Raw genomic sequence first — 27,331 nt, forward strand, 5'->3', positions numbered from 1 at the left:
AAAGCAATTTAGCATAGTGATGCGAGTCACAAATAGGAAGGGGACACCCCTTCCTATTTGCGAGTCGCATTCACAATTTGCGAGTCGGTACCGCAAATTGTGATTGAGCATCGCATTCAGCATTTTGCATGGCGCAAACTGCGATTTTCGCAGTTTGCACCATGCAAAATGCTTTCTACATCTGGCCCTAATTTATTTAGGGCAGCTAGAGGCTACAGGGAGACGCTTTGCATTGCATTTTTGTAAATGTCTGAAAGCAGAATGTACCCTCAGTCGTGTCATGGGTCTGCACATGGAAATGATAGTTGCCTGTGGTAAAGACAAGTTCCCCTTTGGGTGGAGCCCTTTCTCCAAAAGAGAGAGCACTTATGGGGAGTGATATATCCCAGAAACTTTGCAGAGCACCCAGAAACTTTGAAGAGCACCTGACTGGACTTTTGAATGGAGTTCCATGAGGAAGAAAAAGAAGTGGGTGTTCACAAGTGGTTAAATCAGGAGCTGCACTGCAGAGAGTTGCTGCATTCAAGACTTTCACCCCTACACTTCAGCTAAGAAATATGAGCTACAGCCCTAAATACAGTCTGGGTGGGATGTGTGTCCCAATAAAGTAATCTATAATGTTGGCCATCACTATAGAATATTATTCATGTTATGGGCTGCACCGATAATTTGCAGCTGGACTGCATCGCAAGAGAAGTCCTCTGGGATCTAGTTGGCTCTTTTAAATGTTGTGGTGGTGCGCGAGATTCAGATGTCTAGGTGGCCTGGCACAAACTATCTCAATTTAGATGCAGGCTGTCACTGTGAGACAGAATGTCAGTTCACCTTTCCAGTTTGACCTAGCTCTGTCTGCTAAGATAAATTGATTGTACTAGGGACAGAGCTTTATTTCTACAGGTCAGCCGTGTACTCTAGGACTGAGGAAGAAGGTTTGCTGGCACACGGATCTGAGGCCAAGTTTGCAGCCTAATTTGTGAATCTCAAGAAACGTCAAGGCTTAGCTACTCCGGGATGAATCACTACCATTCGGATAATTAACTGAAAACCTGTACCTACTGGGCAGACGTAGTGTGCTTTTCTTAAAATGCTGCCTGCCAAACTAGCTTGAACGTGATGATTCCCATACATCTGGTGACTGTACCATTGCTTATGTTGTGGAGCAGACCAGTGTGTAAGCAGTTCATCACAATCTGCATTAGTGTTCCTTGAGTGTGGAAACCAATGCCTTTAAGAGCTTCACCTGTTCGATAAACCTGATGGGTATGCCTGATGCTCTGACCATATGCGCCCAAGCCTGGCTTTCGTAACCAGAGAACTCTCACCAGACGTGTGCAGGTTTACCACTGTCGCCATGACATCAGAGACTGCGTATTCCAACACTGATGCCTTCTTGGAGCACAGTCCTATCTCCATCTGGAACCAGTTGGACTAACAGACCTAAAACAATGATTTGCGGGTAACAGCACCCAGTTGTCCAAGCTCCATATTAGCTCCCACTGAGCAACAATGTAGGTAGAGATACTTCAGACTGACCTGCAGCTTGGGGTGGATGATTCCTGACATCTCTCCATCTGCGTTTCGAGGGTAGTCCTCACGGCTGATGAGCGTGTATGCGTCAATGTCAAAGGCTGGGAAGGCTGAGCCTGGAAAAGGGATCAGAGCAAAAGAGACTTATTAAATGGTAGTTGGAAAGGTGGGGGGATGAAGACCGCGCAGGAGAGAGGGAGTGGTAAAGACTGGGAGATAGGCAAAGAACTAGGAGAGTGAGATGCTATAGAAAGAGAACAGGAAATGGAGATGGGAGAAGAGCGGGGAGGGAGTAAATGGGAGCGCAAGATGGTTGGAGAAAAACAACACAAGAGTTTAGGAAATCCTTTTTAGACGTTATAACCCCAGATTTTTCACCTTTTTCTGGACCCGATATTTCTGCATTCTTTGCTGGCTTTGGAGCTCTGCATTTTACCCCTGCTAAATAGGAGTAAAGTGCCTGTACTCTCCCTCTAAGCATGGTTTAAGGGGGATATTCATAATCTGCATATTTAACTTGCCAATAAGTTGACTGGAGTGGGGTACAAAGTGTAGCTAGGGCTTGGACGTTAAAGGCCACCAGTGGACTGCAGCACCTATTGTTCCATTGACGACAGTGGCAATGCAAACACAGCTGAAGCCAGCCCTATGTAGCCAAACTGTAGCAGTGTAAAAACTGCAATTCAAACTGTCACAATAAACCCTTGTGACATGTCGCAACTTCCTTTGTAAATAATAATGTCACCCCTGTGTGGGCCTTGTAGCCCACAAAGCACGATGCATGGTATTTAAACATAGGAAGTGTAGAAATTGAACTTGAAAGTGTCCTTAAAGTGACTAGCATCCAAAACCTTTTTTCACTGTCGCAGGCCTAGCTGTCCTATGTAGAAAAGCAGAATACAGATTAAAATTCTAAATCTGTATCTCAGGAATGGGACTAGATACAAAATAACTATTTTTAAGAGTTATTGAAAATCCAATTCAATTCTTGAAGTCAGATTTTTTATAAATATTAAGGAAAAATAACTTTTAGGAAATTACCTTTTTCTATGCCTGAAGTTTCTCGGGGTTAATTTGCATTTTTCAACTTCTCCCAGCCAGTGATGAGCATTTGAATAATTGTGTTTGAGGTTAAATTCCTCGCGGGTGCTACACAATACGTCACTATGATTTACAGGTTCACCTGGATAGGCGGAGGTGACTCCGCTGAACCTCACAGAATATGCAGGGTTGGAGCTCTGGGCAACCTTTTTGGCATTAAAGTGTCAATTGCTGCTGTGGTATCAAATCCTGCATGACAGGTCTACTGGGTTTTATATATAACACTTGGGGGGCACTTGAAAGGAAGGAAACAGAGTGCCAAGACAACATTTTGTATATTCACTGTCTGGTTGCTGGAAAACCCTGATTTTGTCCTACTAGACTTCTGTCCATGTTTATTGTGGGGGTGGTGGTGGGGGGGGACAGTGGTTATCACAAACTGGAGTTAAGTGGTAGATTTGGGGGGACTCTATGAATACTATAGTGCACTCCACACACACATCCTCAGCCCTCAGAATCCAAGTTAAGTGTGGCCGAAAACTTTATCCATCTTGAAAATGCGCTAAGTAGATAGGAGTAGCAAGGGGAACTTTTACCCCATGGGTTAGGGTGTGCCCAGGAGTCTTTCACGTCCTACAGCCCATGCGAGTCATAAATGTTGCATTTCCAGGCACTTCAGAAAACTCCTGGACTTGAGAAAGAACCGAAGAGGAGTGGCCTGCTCTCTGTGACCTGAGAGGAGCCCTGAAGGACTCGACCTGCTATCTCTTGTTCCAAGGACAAAGAGATGGATTTCAAGGGTCATAAGCCTGACCTCATGTTCAGGCTACAGGGATACTACAAGCCACAAGAGACCTTTCCTGCAACTGACAAGTGGCAATTGGACCTGGGCTATACCCTGCTGTTGTCCTCTGCCTGACACCCTGTGAGTGTCTATGTGCCTCCCCAGTGGGGCTTTACTCCTGTGATGGATTGGGACTTAAAAGACTCAAGTCAGTGGGTAAAATCTATGACCAGGGTGTTCCTGGTTGGTGTATCTGACCTGCTCTCCATCACGGTCAGCCTCAAACTGCAGGTAGGTCGCAATCTACTGCGACCAGTGAGTATCATTGACCCTTTGTGCTTTTTGATGCTATTTCTACTTAAAACTTTATGTGTCCGGTTCCTCATATCAGATTGTTGTCATTTTTATGTTGTTTTGTTTGTTGCTTATAACGCTATTTTTCTAATTCCGTTTGGATTTTTGTTGGTTAGGGTGTTGGCTTTGTTACTGTTTTGGTACTTCATCAATACTTTACACTTTGCCTGACGTTGGACCTTTCTACTCTGTGCTACAGATACCCGGGTGTTCAGCCCAGGCTCGTTTAGTGACTTCCAGGGCTTACTGTGATAAGAGTTGTGATATTTCCTGGAGGTGGGGAGTCACCCACCATAATTAATAATCTAATTTCTTACAAGAAGCCATCAAACTGTAGGAAAAAGAGGTGGGTAAGTGAAAAAGAGAGTTTGAGATACATTGCCTATTCGGTATACAGCGCCGCCTCCCTTCTGTACCGGCACACTGCATCTGTGACGTGCACTTGTGAAGGTAGGGCTGGGGCGTGAGTGGAAGACGGGCACTGTCCTAAGTGGCACCAGGTTCTGAGTAGACCATGCCAGGGAGGGGCATTGTTCCCGTTGTTTCCTCCTGGTGCAAATCACACCATGGTAAGGACTCTAGCCCAGTGCACGCGGGGCTGAGCGGCCGCTGGGGCACTGCCAAGCATCCAGAACCTCTGCTGTGGAGAAATACTCTCTCCTCAGATCAACATTCAAGTACTTAGGCCTAGGAGAGTCCTGCTCTGCTCAGGACAAGGTGCAGAGAAAAGGCAGCCTGCAGTGTTGATGTTCTGATGTGAAGGGATTTAGAAGCAGAGGAAACCAACACTGACAATAAGAGGGTGACAGCCTATGCATGGGTATAGACTGAGGAATGATGTGTAAATCCCTCTTGATGGCAGGTTCTGGTGTCTGTAAGAAACATGATTACCAAAATTACTCCGATTACTCCAGCGTAGCTAAATTATGCCCGGGCCTAGTCTGGACTTGCAATTCTATATTAGGACAGCCCGGACCAGTCCAACGGCTGGATAGTAGCTTGGCCATACAGATCATCCGAACAGCATAACATGAGATCCAATTCATATTGAAAGAAAGTCTCTTGGGTTGGAAAGTAAGTCTCTTGGGGTGGAAGGAGCTTTGTTCACTCCACCTCTCAACTTAGGAATGGACTGCCTAAGCACCGAGGATGTCAATCCAATATGACAAGCCTTTGTAAAGATCTGAAATCCTGGCTGTTTTCTCTTCCTTTGTAGCCCTCAATCCCCCCACGGCTCCAGGTCAGGGAATTGGTAAGTGTTAGCGCCAACATGTCCAAGGGCATTTGTGCGCTCTATAAATTATAAATCGAATTCATCTAATTAGAAGGTTGTTTCGCCTTCTGACATCTCCACCGTGAGTGCCTACCTGGGTGCCATAGAACTCTAAGCTGCATCCTAGCTAGTAAAGCAACGTTAATAAGAGCATTCTCACTCATGACCTCAGATGACCCCTACAACAATGTTTATGTCCATGGAAGTTTAGAAAGAGTTGTAGCTCAGAATGAATAGTAACATACAGAGAGATCCTTCCCTCTAAGGAGCTATGACGACAAAGTAAACATGCTGCTATGGATCTCTCCTCTGCTGACCTTGTCTGATCATAGTTTTTGTGGTTTCACCCGCAGCTGCAAGGACGCTGTGTGATCTGCCTTTCAGCTTAGCTGCTGGCTCTGGCTAGGATTATGATGTCACAACTCTACTGTAACATCTTATTACAGGTGACTACAGACGTCATACTTCAGCAGTAATAAAAAAGTTTTCCATACATTATAAGTGCGCTTTTTCACTTTACATTGGATTCCCACCCTTGTAGGCACCCACCTCGAGTACCAGCTTCATAATCTAGTTACAATAAAACCACTTCTTCCTAAAAATAACTTCAGGGCTATTGTGCATTGCCCACTGACTGGCTCGTTCCATTTATGACATGCGCATTATCAGTTTGGGTCTCTTGGCAAACATCTTGCAGGTCTATCTCTGCTGCTGGAGGCAGGTTTCTAAAAATGAACTGCAAGGAAAAGACTCCTCCTAAATAAAGTAGTTTGGTCTGTGGCTTATCCATCTGACAGAGATGAGAACTTCCGAGGCCACTGGTGGGCGAACATGAATGTGGCTGGCACCATATCATGGGCGCACCTATGTACTTATACCCAGATTTACGGGGGTTTGGCGAAGGGCAGCATAGCAAGTCACCTTGATGCCAAAGTGAACAGGAAGGAATGCACTGTATGTGTGCAATACAATGCCGTCCTGTCCTTTCCCCTGCACTGGTGCCACTTTGGCAGCCTAGCGCCAACGCAGGCACCCTGGCACCGTGGTTCAAGGGTGGCTGTGTTGTTGGCAGGATTGTTTTTGTCCGGGAAGGGGCCAATCCTGAGAGGTGTCTTCCTGTTTCTATGTGTGCTGCAGAAGGCAGCACATGTAGAAAGAGGAAACAAAAGGAGAAATAAGAATATTTCTCCTAATTACGCCTCACCTCGGGAGGCGTAAGGTTTTGGTGCATCCCAAGGTTTATAGGGTCTTCTAAATCTGAGGATGTGTCAAAATCCATGGGAGTTGCATCAGAAAACCCATTGCAATGCCTATGAACGCCTCCCTGGCACAGAGTAAGGCAACGCAGCAACTTCCAAAGTAACTGTGTGGGCTCGTAGATATGGTTAAGAGGTTTGTTCCACCAGAGCATCACAAAAAGTGAAGCAACAACGGTGCAAACCCCTTAAAAATATGCCCCTAAGTATCCAGGTTTAAATGTGTTTTGGAACCCTACCTTTTTTATTTGCACCCCCTTAACTAATCATCACAAATCTTTGCATCATCGGTCAATGTGGAAAAGGGATAGGTCTGCAAAGTTTCGTGGAGGTTCGTCAGATGGTGGCAAAATTACTAGCAAGCAAAAATCAGAGGAATTTCTATCTGTGGGAATCCTAACCATAACTACAGGGTGGCTACTGTGACTCTGTAATATGTATTAAAAAACAAAATTGCAAACATCTGCAAAGTTGTGAACTAATGGTATTCCTGATGTAGTGATTCTCGGTATAGTGGCCATGATATAATGACTTCCGATTTAAAAACTGTGACGTAGTTATCTTAGTGGTAGAGAGTGGTACATATGCACATATATATAATATATTGGTTTATGCTATATTTAGTTTTTAGTTTCAGGAATAAGAAGTGATATATCAAAGTACAGGGAGTTGGTTACACATAGATATCACTAAAGTATATCCATTCACTGATAAAGTTAAATGAAGGGCTGTTGTCTACAGTTTCTCAAGAGATCTCTGAAAACCACTATGTCTTGTAGACCTCAGTACCAAGCAGAATCAACGAGTCACAGTGGTGCAGTTCAGTGACCCTGTTTTTTTCTCTTATCTTATTCCCTGCTTTTACCACTGGTGCACATATCCTTGAGTATGTGGCCATTAGTGGAGGCTGTGAGAGGCAGGAGAGTGCATTGCTCTTCTTGGATCTCCAGAACATGGTTGGTGCTCTCTCAAGCAGGATGCAAAGCAACAATTTTAAGTCCCAGAGTCACACAGAGCTGGCCTGTACCCAGATGAAAAGCAAGAGTTTATCTGTATTTACAGTTTCAAACCTTGGTTGAATTTTTCGATGAAATCCAGCCCATGTCTGACGAGAGCTCTCATTTGTGCAAGACAATCTGCTCTGACAACACCTTGTGGCTGCGGCCCAACCTCCATCGCTGGGAAGAGAAGATTGGAAAGTATAAGGTGAAAGACTTTGACACCCTTAGAGACCTCAGTCACAACACAAAATACCTTAAAATCCACTTGAGGTAACTTCTCATGCACCACCAGGCATTCCTCAGAGAACGTGTAAGCTTGTACTGAGTGTGAGACAGCATGTCTCACAGTAAAAGAGACATCACATACCATATGAATTTGTAACTATATCAGATAACGTCTCTCGCAGTGTAGGAGACATCACACACAAGTTATCAACTTGCAACCAGTATGAGTTAATGTCTCTTGAAGCATGGGAACATCCACACAAAACCTTTTCTCTGTGAAGTGACCTTCCTAACATCACCAGACATCTATCATAGACCCAGTTAATCCATTTTCTCTTTGAGGTGACCATTCCTGTTGTATTGGGCACATAACATACCCACATGTACTACCTCATAGCCAGTGTGAGAGGACATTCTGTTCCAGCACCCACCAATCAGAGTCACAGATAACTTGCATTCTCAGTGAGGTGGTCCTCCTTACTCAATAAAAACTGAACAGGGAGCACTCTCCAAACAATCACTGGGGTATCAGAATAGAATCCATACTAAGGACAGAAAGATAATTTAATCATATTAAAGTCCATCCAGATGGGTAAAGAGATTCTTCCATTTAGTTCATAAGCACATGACTAGACATAGACCTGAGTATTCACAACACTTTATTCTTCACATACTGAACATCCAGGTCAGCCAACGCGTTTCGTCCTTGAGCAAGGGCTTCATCAGGGAATTTACCTCAAAACGTCATACACCCGCACACCATCCATTGAGTCATACACGCAGTTTAGAGCCGAGTCAGACTATTGCAGGACTGCTTCGAGCCAGACTCACCCACGCCGTTCTTGCAGATGGAGTCGATGGTGTATGATTCTTCATCCCCCTTCTTGTACACATAGATGGGACACTTTTGCATATAATTGGTCTAATGGAAAAGATAATTAAAGAGATCAGTGACAGAGCAGGAACCTTAAGATATCTAAAAAGGGTGGTACCACAGCCGTCAGCGTTGGAAAAGATCCTGGCTTTCTAGGAGATTGGGCCATTCATGACAATCCCAGGGGATCACAATCCCGCTCCGAGAACTTTTAATTGTAGGGAATATTTTTAATCCCACCCATAGTAAGACACAGGTGGACAAGGACTGATTCCATATTTTGTTTCAACTAATATGTATAGGTCACCTGTAGCACTCAAAGTTGGAAAAGGATCCTTACATTCTGTGCAAGTACGATTAGCATCTTTTTTCTCAGGGGTATTAGCACAGCGAGGGAACAAGCGTATTGCACCTGAGGAAAAGATGTAGATGAGGGATTTGAAGTGAAACTGAAAGGAGGTAAATACTCATAAATTACCTTAGTAGTGGAAACTCCTATGCTGGATTTTAAAAATCTTTTTAACTACTGGCCTATATCAACCTAGCATTTTTTAAATAAATCACTGGGACTATTGTGGTGGAGGAAATTCAAAAAAAGTTGGAGAAAGTTTTTGCAGATTTCTAGTAACGTTTTTGTCCATGAAGAGAAGCAGAATATGTCTTTTGTCAGAAAAACATGCATTAACTCTGAGACATTTTAAGTTAATGTATCCGCTCAAGACGCCAAAAAAAGTGCACAGATACCAGTTGTGCCTAGATTATGCAGAAAAAGGGACCTCGACACAGCCCTACATGTTCTCTTTCACTGCAATGTATTTTGGTAATTAAACAGCTGTGGTCATTGAAGCTACTTCCCTCTTGCAAAGTGCACATTTCATGTAATGACAAATACAGTAGTCTTTTCCAAGCTTCTATAGTGCAGTTCAGAACTGGGCAGTCAGGGTTAGGATTGTGAATTTGAGCATTTGACAGAAGATCACAAGATGTTAGGCTGGTTCTTGTTGAAAGAATTTGGAAAATTGTACATTGCCTGAATAATAAATGAACTATTTTCATGTAAAGCAATGCACCAGAAGCTCTGCCCTGCGTTGGACCCTTAGATGGAAATAGTACGGTGGCACACTGACCAGCATAACTAGTGTGAGCTTGTGGAATGCTTTAGCTTCAAGCTTGTTCTACGTCACTCTAATTTAACTTTAAAAGTATATTGCAAAAATATTTCTGCTGTACTACTGGCTCTTACCTATATATATTACCTGTTCTGTGCGCACATATATATATATATATATATATATATATATATATATACATGTATATATATATATATATATAATTATATCATAATGTTCAGCTACGTTACTGTACTAAATACTAAATCCTGTAGTACAAATTCCTTTATTTCACAGGGTCTTTGGGAAATGTGGATTTTTTCATCACAATGACAAACTCCAAACCATTCTGCAGAGCTTTGTTAGTAAAAGTCACCAGTTATGGGGTGCAATTCACAATGTTTTGCCCTTATTAGACAGCCTTTTGTTTTTTCATGTGTTCTCAGCATTGGGGTGCTGTAATCAACGTATATTTATTTTTTTACTTATCCCCTTATTGAATTTTATGTTTGATTACTTAGGTAAATGGTTCAAACATAATTGCATATTTATTAATGTTCTTATTCAGTGCAACATGATACTTCAGTTTGCATGAATATATTCATGTGTTTTCTGTGTGTTTGTGCAATTATTTTAAATAATGAGTACGTTTTTGTAGAAATTGATATCTTAGCTTCTAACTTATTGGCTTTAAACAATAATCAAGGCTTCCCAGAATGTAAGTAAGTGAAAAGTTAAAAGGTCTTTACTACTAATTGTTTATTTTGAAAATATTCACAGCGTTCAGACAGAATATATGTAAACTAGATCAGAGCGTTATTAGAGAGAGAGGAATTTCATCCTGGCTTTGAACCAGCCATCATGCCTCTCCTTCTCTCTGTGAATTGTTTTTACGTAGCAGAGAATTTACAAATGTTGACGATTTATTGACATTTTGTATTGTGTAGTGTGTTACTTGTTGTTTGAAGAGTTGTGTGATTTACCAAATACTATATATACATCAACCTTACTTCACTATCAACTTTAGGTTTTTTGTTTAGGTATTTTTTGTTTTTTCAAATCTTCACCTCACGTCTGAAGCCCTTCAGGCTACTTTAACTCCCATCCTTGATATTACTTGAAAAAGCTTAAATTGAGATGTGTTTGTGAGAATCGTTGATTCTCTCTACATGTTTATAGAAGGGTGCGTGATGGTCCTCGGAGTGACATGTTACAGTATCGATAAATGGTTGTATGGTGCATGAGGTTTGGTGCATTGGCTTCTGATTGTGGATGTATGATACCGGATGTGAGCATGTATGATGGTTGTAGTTGGGGTGTGTTGGGTCTGCTGTTGGTTTTTGTATATACATGTTTTGATTCACTAATGACCAAGCTGAAACACTCATGCACTGACAAAAATCTCTAGTATGCACTTCGTAGTCCAAAGAAGACATTTATTATTTCACTACACAAGGTTCCTAAAAGGAGATTAGCATGTTGAAAGCACGCGTTTAAAAATGGTCACAGCAATGAAATGAAAGAATGTACAAATGATTCTCCAGTGCAATATACACATCAAATATATGTATCTATATTATAATGTAAAGCAAATAATGAACTAAAAAAATATGCATCACCAGGAGAAAAGGGCATCACTGCTTCACCTCCCTCCTATTCAGCATCAAATCGCCAGATCCCAGAATCGATCGAAGAGAGAGAGAGAGAGATCAATTATCCTCACGGGAAAGATGGCACACCCCAGTGTCCTGGATGTGCCTGAGATCTGCAAACACTCTCTGTCCCCGGTCCATCTGGTCTCGGCCTCTTATACTCTGAACAAACAAGAGAGGAAAATTCTAGAAATTCCCTCTTCCTGCAGAAGTTTATTATTCAAAAAATGCTGATTGCTATAGGCCTGCTTTGAAAATAACACATCGGGACGTGGCCACAATCACGAGGTGGCAATCCAAAACAAGTACGTTCCCTGCCGTCTGAGTACATTCTTATCAGCCTAAGCCCTTGGTGGGGAAAAACACAAAGAATAAAAATATGTGCACATTGTACAATGTGGAAAACTACTTGCAGCTTTTAACGTGGCAGTGTCTAATGCTAAGATAAAGTCAATAGGCAAAATGAATCTGGTGGTCACTAATGTGACGGTATGCTGCTAAGCTAAGTGCAACGTGGAGTCAGTGGTCAAAACACACATATCATTGCAATTCAGTGGTGTGGGCGTGGTGGTTGTGGCAGGTAAGACCTTTTGATGGGTGTATGGAAGAATGTTGGTGGAAGTGGGTGTATAAATATAGCTGTGTGAATGTCTGATTGGTGTGTTTTGTTGTGTATTGGCGGTTGTGCAGAAATGTAATGGTAGGAATATTCTTCTATATATGATGTTGGGTCATGGTTGTATGGTGGAGGTTGGATAGCCATATGATGTTGGGTGAAAATACATTTGAATGTGGGTGTACTGGCATTTTATGATAGGTTTAATAGCAGGTTTGTTGAAGTGTGATATTTGTCTGGATGTATAATAGTTGATGTGTTTGCATATAATGGTGGGTGGGTGGATTTATGATGGTGGCTGTGCTGATGTATGATGTTGCCTATGTAGATGTCTGATGGTGGGTAAATTGGCATATGATGGTTGCTGTGCTGATGTATGATGTTGCCTATGTAGATGTATGATGGTGGGTGCATTGGCATATGATGGTGGCCGTGTGGGCATACGTACCCCTCCAGCATCTTCATGCATCATTGCTCATGCTGCCCCATGTCTACCCTTGGCCTCCTCCCTGTGGACCAGTCTCCTGCAGCCACTGTGTATGGCCCTGACCCACTGCTCCCCATGTGCTGCCCTGCCCCACCACTTTTGCTTTATTCCTCCCTCTGTCTGTCCGGTGCCTCCCCTGAATATTTCTGTTGTGCTGCCCAGGCCCCTGCAAACCCTGTGTTTTCCACTGTCCTCCCTGCTGGCCTTTTTTTGCCCCCATCCCAAAAAGGATTGTCGCACTGGGCGCCACCAGTGCTAAAGTTGCGCATGGATACTAACTCTAGGAAACCATAAGGAGATGGGATGTTTTGTCCTTGATAATGTCCTGCAAAGAAAATGTGCACAATGGAAAAAGAAGACCCACCATGCTGGATTTTACATCCCTTGGAAATACCTCCATCGGAGGGTGACCAGCTGCTTATCCTTACCTGAATGTAGTTTGCCATGTGCATGGCGAAGGAGTTCTGGGGGCTGTCCACAATGATGCAGGCCCCCATGTTGGAGGTGGTGTTGTGCATGTCAAACATGAAGTCATAGGCCTCCGGAGAGCCCTTTGGACCGTAGATTTTGTTGAGTTCCTTCGCTCGTTTGACCTCGTAGGGCTCTTCTTCGGAGTCCAGAGCACTGCAAAGGAGGTAAGGGAAGATCAGGAGCTAGAATCCTCAGAGGTACACCTGGTTTGGGAGACCACTTATGAGGTGCAGATGCTGCAGGAACTGAGACACCAGGGTTGAAATGCACAGAGGACTGTGTTACCATTGGAAAGGTAAACCCCTAATCGACTGGTGACTCGTGGTGGAAGTGTGTGTGCAACTTTGTGGGTATTTGTGAGATGGTTGCATTGATGGAGATTGTGTGGTTGTGTGAGCGTCTGTGTTTGAGTGAAGTGGTTTCTCTAGGTTTGGGCCCTATTAGTAGAGCTTTGTGTCTGTGTGTGTGCCTAAGATGATGGTCCCAACAAGAGTGAACCATTGTGCTGGAGGTTTTACACTGTGTGCTTGATGGTGGTAACTTCCCCTATTGGGCCTCTTTTTTATAATTGTTTATGAGATTTATAATCAGGAAGTAGTGCAATAATACAAACCATGACATAAGAACAAAAATATTTTTTTTTAATCCTCAGAATGGTTAATGGCAATACACATGTTGCACTGAGAGGGTGCACAATGACTTCAACAAGATACGAAACATAATGATGTCAACTTAAGAGTAAAAGAAAAAAAAGAAGAGGACAAAGGAAAGGTGTGAGGATGGGGTGGGAGGGAACAGCCTCAAGGGAGGCGGGATCAAGGAAAGTGGTCCGGTAATCTTCAATCACGAGTCATCGCGCAAGAAGGGCGATCATGCCTATTGGCCCTGCTGACGTGTGTGGTGTTTGTGAGTCTGATTCGCAGAATCGGGCCCTTTGCAACCAGAAAAAAGCATTTTTGAATGTACAAGACCATATTTTGCGATTTGGTGATCTATTACTTAATCGCAAAGCGGGTAGCAAATCATATTAGGAAGGGGCGTGCCAAGTGCGTCCTTCCTAATAGCGAGTCGCACTGGTATGTAGGAATGTTTTGGAACCGGGGAATTAAGTCGCAAAACATTCCCAGTTACCACCAACTTCAAGATGGTGGTAAGCCATTCCTCTTTGCGAATGGGGATGCCAACATTTTTTCAGAGCAGGCAGTGGTCCCGCAGACCACTGCCTACTCCTAAAAAATGAAAAGAAAACTTTTCAGATGTCTTTTTGTAATGCATCCCATTTTCCTATCAGGAGAACGGGCTGCATTACAAAAACAATTGCTTCACTGAAAAAGCAACCACAGACACCATCCCTGTGATTGTAGCCATTCACAATGGGTCGTAAATTGCAACCTTCCTCATGAATATTAATGAGGAAGGTCAACTTGCGACCCACTGCGAATTGCTACTGTGTCAAACACACTGTTGTACACCGCAGTTTGTGATTTCCTAATAGTGAATCGCTAACATTTGCTATTAGGAAATTGCAAACACGTGATTTGGTACATCTGGCTGTTGGTTTCTCCTGCACTGGGTTGCATCAATGGTGTTGTGTGTGAGGTTGATCCTTGTGATTCTGGATGCCTGTGGTGGTCCAGTGTGTGGGTTTGCTCAAGGGAGGCCACTCCAGGGGTGATGCTCCAGAGAAAGAAAGCGATAGCAATAAGAGGGATTGAGAGATACTCACACCAAGTAGTCCATCTTGAAGCTGCGGTTCAGGTCCTGCTGAGTGTACCGTACGCACTTCTCCATGGCACGCGGGTTGGCGATGACGGCTGTGGCACTGAAGGTGGAACGGGTCAGCTCGGAAGGGTCTTTAATCCAATGCCTAGCAAGGAAGACCCCCGACATTTCATTGCCATGGGTGGAGCCGCTCACGACAACACGAGTCAGCGGCTTCGAGGGTACTTGGGTTGTCATCCTAACAGCAGGATATGCCCCTGAAAAGAAAAAGTTGCCACCAAGACCCCTGGTTAGTCAGCATGATTTGACTCTTGAGCTCATGGACCAGCAGGGAGACAAAGGTGCCTCACCTCTGATATTCTTAGGTGCTCCCCATAACTACCGAGATGGGGTAAAATGTCTGACAAGGGTGACCAAGGGGGCTTTACCAGCTTAAACGGGGGTGCCACTGGAGAAAAATAAATACATTTATGTCCCTTGCTAACTTTGATCTGTCGATTGCAGGGAAATAATAATTACCTTGCCAAAGTTGTGAGATTTGGGTCAAAGAGTACCAAAGAAGCCAAAAGGTGATAGACAGAAAGAGAAATCATTTAAATACCAAAGATAAAATAAGTGAGAGGCAAATTAAGTGAGTGAGCTCGAAAATGGAAGGAGGGTAGAATGGCAATGAGGAGAGAAAGATGAAAAGCAAAAAGGAAGCTGGATGGAGAACGGCACAAATGAAAAATTTAAATAAGGAAGTAATCAAAAGCAACAAAGATAGAAGGAAATAAATAAAAATGAAGCATGGAACGAAGGACAGCAAAAAGAAAAGGTGCAAGAGCGAATAATTAAAATGAAAACTGGAACGAGGGAAACAATTATGGAGAGCAGGAAAATAAATTGAAATAATGGAAAGAAGAGATGGGTAATGGAAAAAGAGAAACAACAAATGGAAGGAATAGAAAACGAACAGAGGATGAAATGAAGGGGAGAAGAAAGGACAAGAAGATCCTGAGAAAGGAAGGAACACGAAAATAATTAAATAATTTAAAAAAGAAGGATGGAAAGAAAATGAAACTAGGATATTAAAAGAACAGAAAGGTATAAAAAATGAAAGATGGTATGAAAGAAAAATTGAAAGATTAATAAAAAGAGAATGGAAAAAAGAAAAGAACAATAGAATGCAGGAAGGAAAAAAGGACACTGAAAAAAGACCAAAAGGAAAAAAAAAAGTACAGAGAAAGAATGAAAGAGGTGAATACGGGTAAATGCAGTTTCTGACCAGATTCCTTTAAAACCATGCCATCAAATGCATTAATATGCACAATTATTTGCAAATTTTCCTTTGGTGAACAATTCTCACCGGCATTCATAGGAAAAATTGAGATCGCTCATTTTGCTCTTTTATTTAATGTCATACGGCTCAAAGTCGGGGGCATTTTATTTTCCTGGCTGCTCCCTCGCGGGTGTAAGAAGTACATCTCGGTGGTCACTTTGGTCCTCTCAGAGGACCGAATCCTCAATCAAGATCATAGAAAAGACATCAGATATGGACAACACCAAACCTGCTCAATAAAACTGCTTAGAGGTTCTTTAAACCCTACATGAGATAAAGCTTTGGTAGGGCAAACATCTCATAGAAATGTTGCATCACAGAAGTAATGAGACCATGAGGTAGGAGTAAACAAATTTACACACTAGAGTACATGCCTTGGACCCACAGACCAAACACCTAACCGACAACCTTTCCTTCATGCAGAAACCTCACCGGTGGGAGATGGGATCTCTCAGATGAGCTGAAATTTGCCACAGGTTAGGCACAGACTTGTCACCCTGTGTGCTGGTATTTAAAGAGTGAGATCCCAGGTGGGGAGGGGTTCTACCAAAATACTGAGGTTTCGTATCGCTCTGCACTGGTGTCTTCGGCACAATATCGACTACCACTATATCGTCAAGGTAAGTAGATGTGGGGTTAGAAGAGTAAATCAACATTCCTCGGGGATGCTTGCCTTGGTGACGATATCATGAAGTCGCTATCAGTGAAGCCGATATTTTGACGTACGACATTGGGAAAAGAACAGAGCGACAGAGCGCTATCCGACACTGCGCGGAGGTGATATCAGAAGCTTGATAGCAAAGCACCATTGAATCTCATGTGATTGGGTCCTGGATAGGGAAGGTTGCCCGAGTTGAGAAATCCAGTGATTTTAATAGTTCACCACTGAGGCCTGAAGCCTTATAATTACACTGACGTCATTCATAAGTTTTATAGAGTTCTGTATGACACCTAGGTGGTGTGAGGGCACTTCACCAAGAACGAGTGCTAAGATGCCCATTCAATTCTGCAGATTCACGAAGCCGTTTTTACGAGTAAGTTTGATCTACATGCCCAACTATAGTTGTTGAAAGGAAAACAGCTATAGGAATTGTCAAAGTTGGTTTTGCATTGTGCTCCCAGGGGTTTGGTGGAGGTGTCCCAGAGCTGTAAGGCCTTGTGAGTTTGTGTACACACACACAAATTTAGGAGCTCATTTACAAGCCCCCTGTGCCTCGGTGCGTCACTTTTTGTAAGGCACCCGTGGCGCACTGTGCAGGCTCATATCTATAAGGCACGCAAAGCCACTTTGGCGTGGCGTTGAACATATGGTGCAGGCCAATGCAGAGCAAATCGCTATGTTGCTTCACTGCATCAGGGTGGCATTTCATTGGCATTGCTGTAGGTGTTCACACACAACACCCATGGGTTTTGACGCATTCCCAGATTTCCAAGAATCTGTAAAACTGAGAATGCGTCAAAATCTTACGCCTCCCCCGGGGAGGCGCAGCGAGGAGAAATATCTTTTATTTCTCCTATTTTTTCCCTCTTTGTGTGCTGCATTCATCGAAAAAGGAAAAAGCCTCCATGGATGGTGCCCGGGTGCCTGCGTCTGGGCACTCCATCGTGCACCACCGCAGGGGGGGAGGACATAAATGTGCCGTATCTTGTAGAAACGGTGCATTTCTGCCCGTTCCCTGTGGCGCGGGTAGTTCAGTAACGTCACTTGATGCGCTGCCCTGCGCCACGGCCTTTTAAACACGCCCCCTAGTTCTTTGTGGGTATTCACAAACTTTACTCTGAGCTCTTTTTAATGTGGAAAAAATTGGAAGTGATCTACTGACAAGCACAGGAGTAAATCCCTTTCTGGGGTGGGAAGTGCATTTGTACATCCCCTAAACTGGTGGGAGTACAAAGGAAGGAGTTTCTCCAAAGAGAGAGATGTCTGTCCTGTGAAGAGGAAAAGAGGGAATGTGATGGCACTTTCCATGCCTGCTGTGCACTGTGTAGGGATGTGAGTCTCCCTGAGTCGTTGCTGGGTCAGGAAGGGGGTCAGGGGTGGGCTTGGAACCTCTGGCTGCCACGGGTTTCAGTCCTGACCTGTGGATTCTGAGACTGATTAAAGCCCTAATCCTCAGAGTGTAGATTTACTCATCTCCTTGAGAACAGGGCTCGTTGTGATCTGCACTAGTTGCACATACGTATAACCTATGAATTGTTCATTGTGTGCATTAAAAGTGGTAATTGCGTAGAACAGACATTACTCGTCAAGCATTGTGTGTACCTCAGGGTTCCTCCTAAGCCCTGAGAGTTACTCAGACTAACACTGTGGCAGGGTCACTTGAAGCCCCCACACAGCATCAGGATCACACAGTCATGGCTACAACCTGCAGGCCTGGCCCTGAGACAAGGCAACGCTGCAGCCCAACAGGCCCTCCTGTGTCAACAGAGATGTGTATACATGCAGCCATACGGGCACTGATGCCTGCACGCCAGTATCCCTACAGGGACATATACACAGGCCAACATGCCAACAGATAACCTTACAGAGGCCAACATGCCAACAGATAACCTTACACAGACCAACATGCCAACAGATAACCTTACACAGACCAACATACCAATAGATAGCCTTACAAAGGTCAACATACCAACACGTAACCTTACACAAGCCAACATACCAACAGATTACTTTACACGCAGGCCAGCATTCCAACTGAAAAACATACATGTAGGCCAAGATACTAACAAATAACCCTACATACAGGCCAACATACCAACTGATAATCTTACACATAGCCCAACATACCAACTGATAACCTTACACAGGCCAACATACCAACTGATAATCTTACACATAGCCCAACATACCAACTGATAATCTTGCACAACCCAACATACCAACAGATAGCCCTACATGCAGGCCAACATACCAACAAAAAACCTCAAACAGGCCAACATACCAACAAATAACTTTACGCAGGACAACATACCAACAGATAACCTTACGTACAGGCCAACATGCCAACAGATAACCTTACACAGAGGTCAACATACCAACTGATAACCCTACATGCAGGCTAACATACAAATGGATAACCTTACACGCAGGCCAACATACCAGCTAATAACTTTACACAGGCCAACATACCAACAGATAACCTTACACACAGGCCAACATACAAACAGATAACTTTACACGCAGGCCAACATATCAGCAGATAACCTTACACACAAGCCAACATACCGACAGATAACCTTACACGCAGGCCAACATACCAGGAGATAACCTTACACAGGCCAACATACCAATAGATAAGCTTACACACAGGTCAACATACAAACAGATAACCTTACATGCAGGCCAACATACCAACAGATAACGTTACACGCAGGCCAATATACCAACAGATAACCTTACATGCAAGCCAACGTACCAACAGATAACCTTACACAGACCAACATACCAACAGATAAGCTTACATGCAGGCCAACATACCAACAGATAACCTTACATGCAAGCCAACATACCAACAGATAACCTTACACAGGCCAACATACCAACAGATAACCTTACACGCAGGCCAACATATCAGCAGATAACCTTACACAGGTCAACATACCAACAAAAAAGCTTACACGCAGGCCAACATACCAACAGATAAGCTTACACGCAGGCCAACATACCAACAGATAACCTTACACGCAGGCCAACATACCAAGAGATAACCTTACATGCAGGCCAAGAGAGCAGCTGGACACATTCACAAAGACCAACAGGAATACAGAAACATGTGCACAGAGGCACACACATATATATGTCCTCGTGCACACAGACCAAAACACACAGTCAGAAACGCATGCATACACAGATGGACCCCAGACACAGAAATTGACATACCAAAACAGCCAAAGGCGTCAACATCACACATGCACACAAACAACACACCTAATCATAGTCACTAGCAACATACGTACAGTCACTAGCAACACATATGGGCACACATGAACGAACGGAATGAAAGGACTGACAGACGGTCAGACAGTTGGCAGAAATACCACAGCTACACACATCCGTGCACACACAGACCATCCTCCAGGGACCCGTGCACGCAGTTCAACGGACATACATAGGCACAGACCACCATGCATCCAGGAATCCAAACCCACAGTCCAGAAGACATGTGTACCTTCATTCATTCATCCATTCATTACTTTACCCATGCACAGGCAGGCTTCCATGCACACACAGAGGGCACACATGCGGACTCACACAGTGACAGGCAGTGCAGCCATACAAGGATGAGTTAAAGAGCAAACGGGCACAGGAGCTAGGTGACTGTGGGATGGATGGATGGATGAATGGATGAATGAATGAAAGGATGGATGCATGGACGGATGGACGGACGGATGATGAATGGAGGGATGGATCGACGGAAGGACTTACCGATGCCTGGACAGATGGACACATGGATGTACGGACGGACGGATGGATGGATGGAGAGAGGGATGGATGGATTGACAGATGGATCAATGGATCAATGGATCAATGGATGGATGGACGGAAGGACAGATGGAAGGAGGGATGGATGGGTGGATTAACAGATGACTCAATGAACGGATGGACGGACGGAAGAACAGATGGATGGGTGGAGGGATGATAAATGGGCGGGCGTGCAGGTGGGTGGATGGACAGATGGATAAAAGCCTGAAATGGATAAATGGATGGATGGACGGACGGACAGATGGGCGGGTACAGCGGTGGATTGATTGATGGATGGGTGGATGGACGGATGGTTGAGAGCCTGAAACGGACGGACAGATGGATGGACAGACGGATGAAAGCTTCACAGGAGGATACATAATTGGTACTGGTATGATACAGGCGCTATCCACACGTCATGTGTAGACCATGCATGTAGACCCTATCATGTGAGCTGAAGAATGGTTTGTCCTGCCGGGTTAGGGAAGTCTAACCCCCACGCCCATGCAATGCCAGCCCCCATGCCCATGCAATGCCAGCCCCCTGTGGACTGACCACGTGAAGGTTCCACACTCCGCATGCCCATTCTGTCATTGGCCTCTTTGGTGTAACCGGGCATCAGTGGCATGGCAACTGAGTATCTGCATCAACAATTAATCACATCCTGGGTGCCGAACACCAGCTGTCCAGCTTGGGCTTTTCACACAGACTGTGACGCTCACACCGCGCTGGTGCACTCACTGGCAGTGCAGAGCTAAGCGCAAAGACGCATTACCCCTCGTTACACACACTGCAGGGCGGATGCCATCGCCTCGAGGTCTTTAATTAGTCATACAAAGCAAGCATTTAGCGTCTACAATGTTGACAAAACGCACACACACAATATGCATTTCAATAAACCACACCAATAGGACATCCGGGACTAGAAGAGCTACCGACGCCGGCTCTAGGATGGTGCGACCGGTGCAGTCGCACCTGACGCTGTCTGCTGGTGGGGCAAGGGTGTTTAGAAATAACACGGATTTAAAAGCGGCTGCTGCAGAGTTCCTTGTGTGTCCGGCAGTTTTCAGGTAACAATAAAAGTGTCAGGATGACTGTGGTGATGAATGTTGGTGCTAGAGTGAGAGGGATCAGGTTTTGACTCGGGTCAGTTTCCGCTCATGCTGAAGTAGCGCAGAGGGTTAATGTGCCTGCTGCACAGAACGTGTATCACGCAAATCACCCACTGTAATTGTATGTGGGTAGCTCAGTGGGTTGCTGATTTTGTCACAGAGATCCTTTTGGTACCTGCAGTTCCTAAGCTACAACCCTAATATTGCTCAATGAGGTATGAACTGCGTAAAAACTGCCTGGTACAGGTCACTACCCTGCCAAAAACCTCCATACCTATGTTTCCCCAGTCTTTCCTTTTCTTAAAGCTCCTAAAAGGGTCCATTTGGGTAGAAGTACATTCTTGTTTGTAAAACCATCACCTGCCCATTTAAATGCGGAGTTTGCTCTTCTCCATTCCAAACATTCTTAAAATATACTGCCTACTAGTATTGGTGACGTGTGAATCATACACCTTGTAACCCTCATTTTCATTGGCTGTGTATATTGTGTGTGATGTAAGGTGCTCTGACACCCTACACTGGTATGGTAGCGCTATAACACAAACGTAATGCTTGTCAGAAGGAGACTGTGGGGAGATGAGGGGCACTGGTGGAGCGGGGTAGTGAGGGGGATCGTAGAGATGTTTTTTGGGGGTGGGTGGGGGCGCCCACAAAGGTTGTCGCAATGGGCGCCCCCAGCACAGAAGCCGGCCCTGCGTCCAAACACTGTTTGAGCCAGGACATGCACTCGTGTAGAGACAAGCTCTTGCTGTGTAAGAGTTTTGGGCAGTCCACGCAAAATAGCATTTTGGCATTGCAACACAGCCCATCCTGAAATAAAAAAAGCATTCCATTAGGCCTTTTCTTGTAATGTGGTGCCCCCTAGGGGTGGTGTCCTAAGGCTTTTCCTTAACTCATCTTATGGTACCACTAGCCCCGAGCCAGCAGTATGTGGCAGTATAACTTTACCAAAAAATACAAATAATTTCTGTAGAGAGCTCTTTCTGCTATTTGCATGGCTTCGCAGCGCTTTCAACACTCTACTAGGGAGTTTCCAAATGGTTCCGTAGCGCCTACCGCGGTCAGATTGAGTTGGTGCTGATGTTTCACGAATACCCTGCTCTTCCGGTTGAGTGCTACCCACCCATCCTGTTTGAGAGAGACTGGTCTCACGATAACCTTACAACCTCCCGTGCCCCGGTGCAGACCACTAGCCTGGGCACCTCTGGGGCAGGGACGAGGGAAGGGATGCCACAACCCCCACCTCGGTAAAGGCATCCCACACTGAATGAATGAATGAATGAGCTTTATTGTATGATTACTTAAAACCTTTACAAAAGTGGCGAAAATAGCTGTGAAGAGTTAATAAATAGCGAGTGATAAACGTCACTTCATGCGTGACGCTATTTCACCTCCTTTAACAACTGAGCTAAAAACAAATTGATAAAAGTGGTAAAACATTTATGACCCGGTTTGTGCCGCTGGTGCACCACGCACTGTGGTGCAAGAGAAACGCAAACCTTAAGTCATATTTATGAAGCCACGCACGACCACACTTCGTGGCCCTATGAGGCTTCATAAATCTCGAGCAATACAACACAGCGCAAGTCCCCGCGTTACATTAATGCGCGCCAGGGAGGCATTTCCATGGGTTTTGCGGTGGCTGTTCCCACGCAACATCCATGGATTTTGATCCATTCCCAGATTTACAAGAGCTTGTAAAACTGGGAATTCGCTCCCCAGGAGAGGCATAAGCAGGAGAAATATATTAATTTCACCTCGTTTTCCCTCTTTACATGTGTGCTGCATTCTGCAGGATAAATAGAAAGAGGAAAACACCTCTCAGGATTGTCTTTGTGCAGGAAGGTGCCCCCTTGGGGGGCTTGGGGTGACAAAGCCCAGCAATATGTCCTTTAGCAATGTCCATGCCAGGTGTATGAATCTGCTGAATTTGGCCAAGTCTGTCACTGTTTCCACAGCGGGTGCTGATGGCACCGTGCCTGCACCCTGCCCTGCCCAGCCTCCTGTTATACTGACTAGTGGTCCTGACGAAGCTGCTCCTCCACCCACCTCCCTTGGCATGGGCAGTCCCCAAAATATGTGCCATGCACCTTCCTTGGCGTGGGCAGTCCCCAGAATATGTCCCATGCACCTTCCTTGGCGTGGGCAGTCCCCAAAATATTCCCCATCCACCTCCCTTAGAGCGGGCAGTCCCCAAAAGAAGTCCCATACACCTTCCTTGGTGGGGGCAGTGCCCAAAATATGTCCCATGCACTTTCCTTGGGATGGTCAGTCCCCAAAATATGTCTCATGCACGTTTTTTGGAGTGGGCAGTCACCAAAATGTGCCCCATCCACCTTCCTTGGGAAAGTCCCTCCCCAAATGATGTCCCATCCACCTCCCTTGGAGTCGGCCGTCCCCAAATTATGCCCCATCCACCTTCTTTGGCGTGGTCAGTCCCCAAAATATGTCCCATGCACCTTCCTTGGGATGGTCAGTCCCCTAAATATGTCCCATGGACCTTCCTTGGGAGGGTCAGTCCCCCAAATATGTCTCATGCACGTCCCTTGGTGTGGGCAGTCACCAAAATATGCCCCATCCACCTTCATTGGTGTGGTCAGTCCCCAAAATATGTCCCATCCACCTTCATTGGCGTGGTCAGTCCCCAAAATACGTCCCAGGCATAACTACCTCCCTACAAATGTACTGACCCGGATCACATTTCTAACACCAACCAAACTCCTTTCCACATATTTTAGGACTGGGGTAATATGTGGCATATGTGCGGCAAATGCCAAACACGCGCTTAGAAGCACCCAAAACCCGAATTCCCCAAATCTAGAGACCATTTCACGCAGCTCTCAGGATGCTACATCCAATGACATCCACAAAAAATGAGCTGAAAGTTGTTCTCTTCCAATAACACTTCTCCCTTTGAGGGCCCATCGCTGTCCCCTGAAAAAGACCCGGAAACACGTCTTCATGGAGAGAGGTCACCAGCAGCATCATGTATGTAAACATGTTATTTCACCCTCTTGTATGTGCTGTCATGTTATGGCTCTGACTGCACTCACAGCGTACTCTCCCCACCTTTGCGACACCTGTACAGCTGCTCGTTTACCCTGAACATCTGTAAAGCGCCTTGCCACCATTTGGCTATCGTCAGCGCTATATACTACAGTAAATAGTTAACTGTTAATATTTTTGTAAGGCGATAGTTGTGAATTGTGGGCGGCAGTGGATGTTTTTAAGTCTGTCATATCTCCCATATTATCCAATATCTACATCCCCTCTGTTATTCAACATCTTTCTAACCCCCCTAACAGACCTGATTAAATCATTCAATCTCACCATTTACAGCTGTGCAGATGACATGCAAATCACCCTGTGTTTTCACATGCTACCATACCTAGGTACCAGTGGGGCCTCCTGCAGCCAGAGTTTGTAACACTCAATGCTGTCACTGCTCTTTGAAAGTATAGCGCCGTGACAGATAGCGCCTGCGACCAGCGGCTCCCCTGTGATCGATGAAATGTTCGGATATTGACCACCCTTCCATAATCCCTCGCGCTGATCAAACGAAGCAAGTTACCTTTGGGAAATACTTGATTTAAAACTTCAAAATGGCAATTCTTAATTTTTTCAGTTTTTTAAAAATAAACTACGCTTTATCCAGTCCACCAACTGTGTTTAGAACTGATAAATACCGACTCCCAGAGCCTCAGTTTCATCTCCAGAGTAATTCACTGAAATACACCAGTTACGCTTTCAGAAGCGCCCTACCTGGGAGACATGCCTGGCCCACCCACATGGAGATGTGCTGCCCACCTACATAAAGACGTCCTGCCCACTCACATGAACCCATGCCCTGCCCACCCACAAGGAGATGTGCTGCCCACCTACATAAAGACGTCCTGCCCACTCACATGAACCCATGCCCTGCCCACCCACATGGAGATGTGCTGCCCACCTACATAAAGACGTCCTGCCCACTCACATGAACCCATGCCCTGCCCACCCACAAGGAGATGTGCTGCCCACCCACATGAACACGTCCTGCCCACCCACGTGAACCCATGCCCTGCCCACCCACAAGGAGATGTGCTGCCCACCCACATGGAGATGTGTTACCCATCCACATGGAGACGTTCTGCCCACCCACATGAACCCATGCCCTGCCCACCCACAATGAGATGTGCTGCTCACCCACATGAACCCACGATCTGCCCACCCACATGGAGACGTCACTGCTCACTTACCTTAGAAATAGATGCTCCCCCCAAAAAGAAGGCATTGCCAGGCCACCCATTTGAAGACGTGCGGCCCACACTCAGGGAGGCAAGGCCAGCCCAACCCCACGGAGACATCAACTGTCCACCCACACGGAAGCGTGCCCGGCTCACACACATGAAGGCATGCCCAGCCCCACAGACACATGCCCGGCCAGCTACCAACATGGACTCGGGCTGGAGAGGCCCCAGACAAACAATGAACTGTCACTATAGCTTGTGCAGGACTCCAATCCAGGCCCCGAACTAGGGTCGCAAGACCCTAACCCACCCCCAAAACACGACTTAAGCTATCACTATAACTTGTGCAAACCCCCAACCCAGGCCCCAAACATGACTTAGGATATCACTATAACTTGTGCAAGACCCCAACCCACCCCCAAAACACAACTTAAACTATCACTATAACTTGTGCAAGACCCCAACCCAGGCCCCAAACACGACTTAAACTATCACTATAACTTGTGCAAGACCCCAACCCACCCCCAAAACACAACTTAAACTATCACTATACCTTGTGCAAAACCCCAACCCAGGCCCCAAACACGAGTTAAGCTATCACTATCACTATCACTTATGTAGTGAGCGCTGTGTTATGCATTCACCACCACTGCAGCACTGAGACCAGCAATTCTTTTTATCACTTTATAACACAAGTAACTGCACAACAGAAGTAAACAGAGTGTGAGATAGAGGTTTAAAAAGCACGGAGTGAAGTAACTAGAAAACACTGCATCAGGATGACTGAGAGATGGAAGGAGGGGTCGGAGGGGAGAAGCGAACGGGGGATGGGAGACACCTGTAAACTAGCTTAAAGGGGTAGATGGGAAAGTTAAAGGGAACTGATAGACAGACAGATAGATAGATAGATAGATAGATAGATAGATAGATAGATAGATAGATAGATAGATAGATAGATAGATAGATAGATAGATATAGAGATAGAGATAGAGATAGATAGATAGATAGATAGATAGATAGATAGAGAGAGAGAGAGATAGATAGATAGAGAGAGAGATAGATAGGTAGATAGATAGATAGACACAGATAGATAGATCGATAGATAGATAGATAGATAGATAGATAGATAGATAGATAGATAGATAGAGAGATAGATAGATAGATAGATAGATAGATAGAGATAGATACACAGATAGATAGGGAGAGAGATAGATAGGTAAATAGATAGATAGATAGATAGATAGATAGATAGATAGATAGATAGATAGATAGATATAGATAGATAGATAGCCTGGCATTTGAGGAAGACAGACAAAAGAGACAGAGACTAGTATGAAATACCAGATACAAAGACAGGAACTCAGATGTGAAATTTGGGCAGAGTAACAGAGACGATAGAGGCAAAGAGTCACGGACAGACAGGATGACAGAGGATGGTAGAATGAAAGAAAGGCAGGCAGCACAGATGATTTAGAGACAGATAAAAAAGAGAGATACATCCGAAAGGAGATAAGAAGTCGCAGAGCGGTAGAGACACGAATACAGTGGATGCGAGGACGGAGGCAGAGACTCAGTGATCAGTAGATCTGGACAGACAAGGAGACGCAGAGACAGAGGTGGAGATGAGGATAGATCAGCGCACAGGTGGATGATAAGATGGAGAGTGTGAGAAGATCACGGGAGAGACTTATTAAAAAAAGACAATACTCACTGATCAGAAGCCGGTGAGTGAAAAGACAGAAGACGTCCAACTCTCAAGCAGAGACACCAGAAACATGGCTCGAGCCTACTTATACTAACGCCACATGGAAGTGA

The 27,331-nt window shown here is 44.9% G+C and overlaps 1 protein-coding gene across 1 annotated transcript in view; it reads right to left on the reverse strand.

Annotated features, from left to right (window-relative positions):
- Positions 1 to 27,331, reverse strand: part of LOC138293677 (N-acyl-aromatic-L-amino acid amidohydrolase (carboxylate-forming)-like) — a 30,587-nt gene extending 3,256 nt beyond the window's left edge. The window contains exons 1-6 of the mRNA XM_069232982.1: positions 27,228 to 27,331; positions 14,397 to 14,649; positions 12,628 to 12,823; positions 8,293 to 8,383; positions 7,306 to 7,413; positions 1,534 to 1,643 (exon numbers count right to left, since the gene is read on the reverse strand). Coding sequence (XP_069089083.1) covers positions 1,534 to 1,643; positions 7,306 to 7,413; positions 8,293 to 8,383; positions 12,628 to 12,823; positions 14,397 to 14,629 — 738 coding nt within the window. The 5' untranslated portion in view covers positions 14,630 to 14,649; positions 27,228 to 27,331. The remainder of the gene's footprint in view (positions 1 to 1,533; positions 1,644 to 7,305; positions 7,414 to 8,292; positions 8,384 to 12,627; positions 12,824 to 14,396; positions 14,650 to 27,227) is intronic.

The sequence above is a fragment of the Pleurodeles waltl genome, chromosome 4_2, assembly GCF_031143425.1.
Source record: "Pleurodeles waltl isolate 20211129_DDA chromosome 4_2, aPleWal1.hap1.20221129, whole genome shotgun sequence".
Classification (NCBI taxonomy): domain Eukaryota; kingdom Metazoa; phylum Chordata; class Amphibia; order Caudata; family Salamandridae; genus Pleurodeles; species Pleurodeles waltl.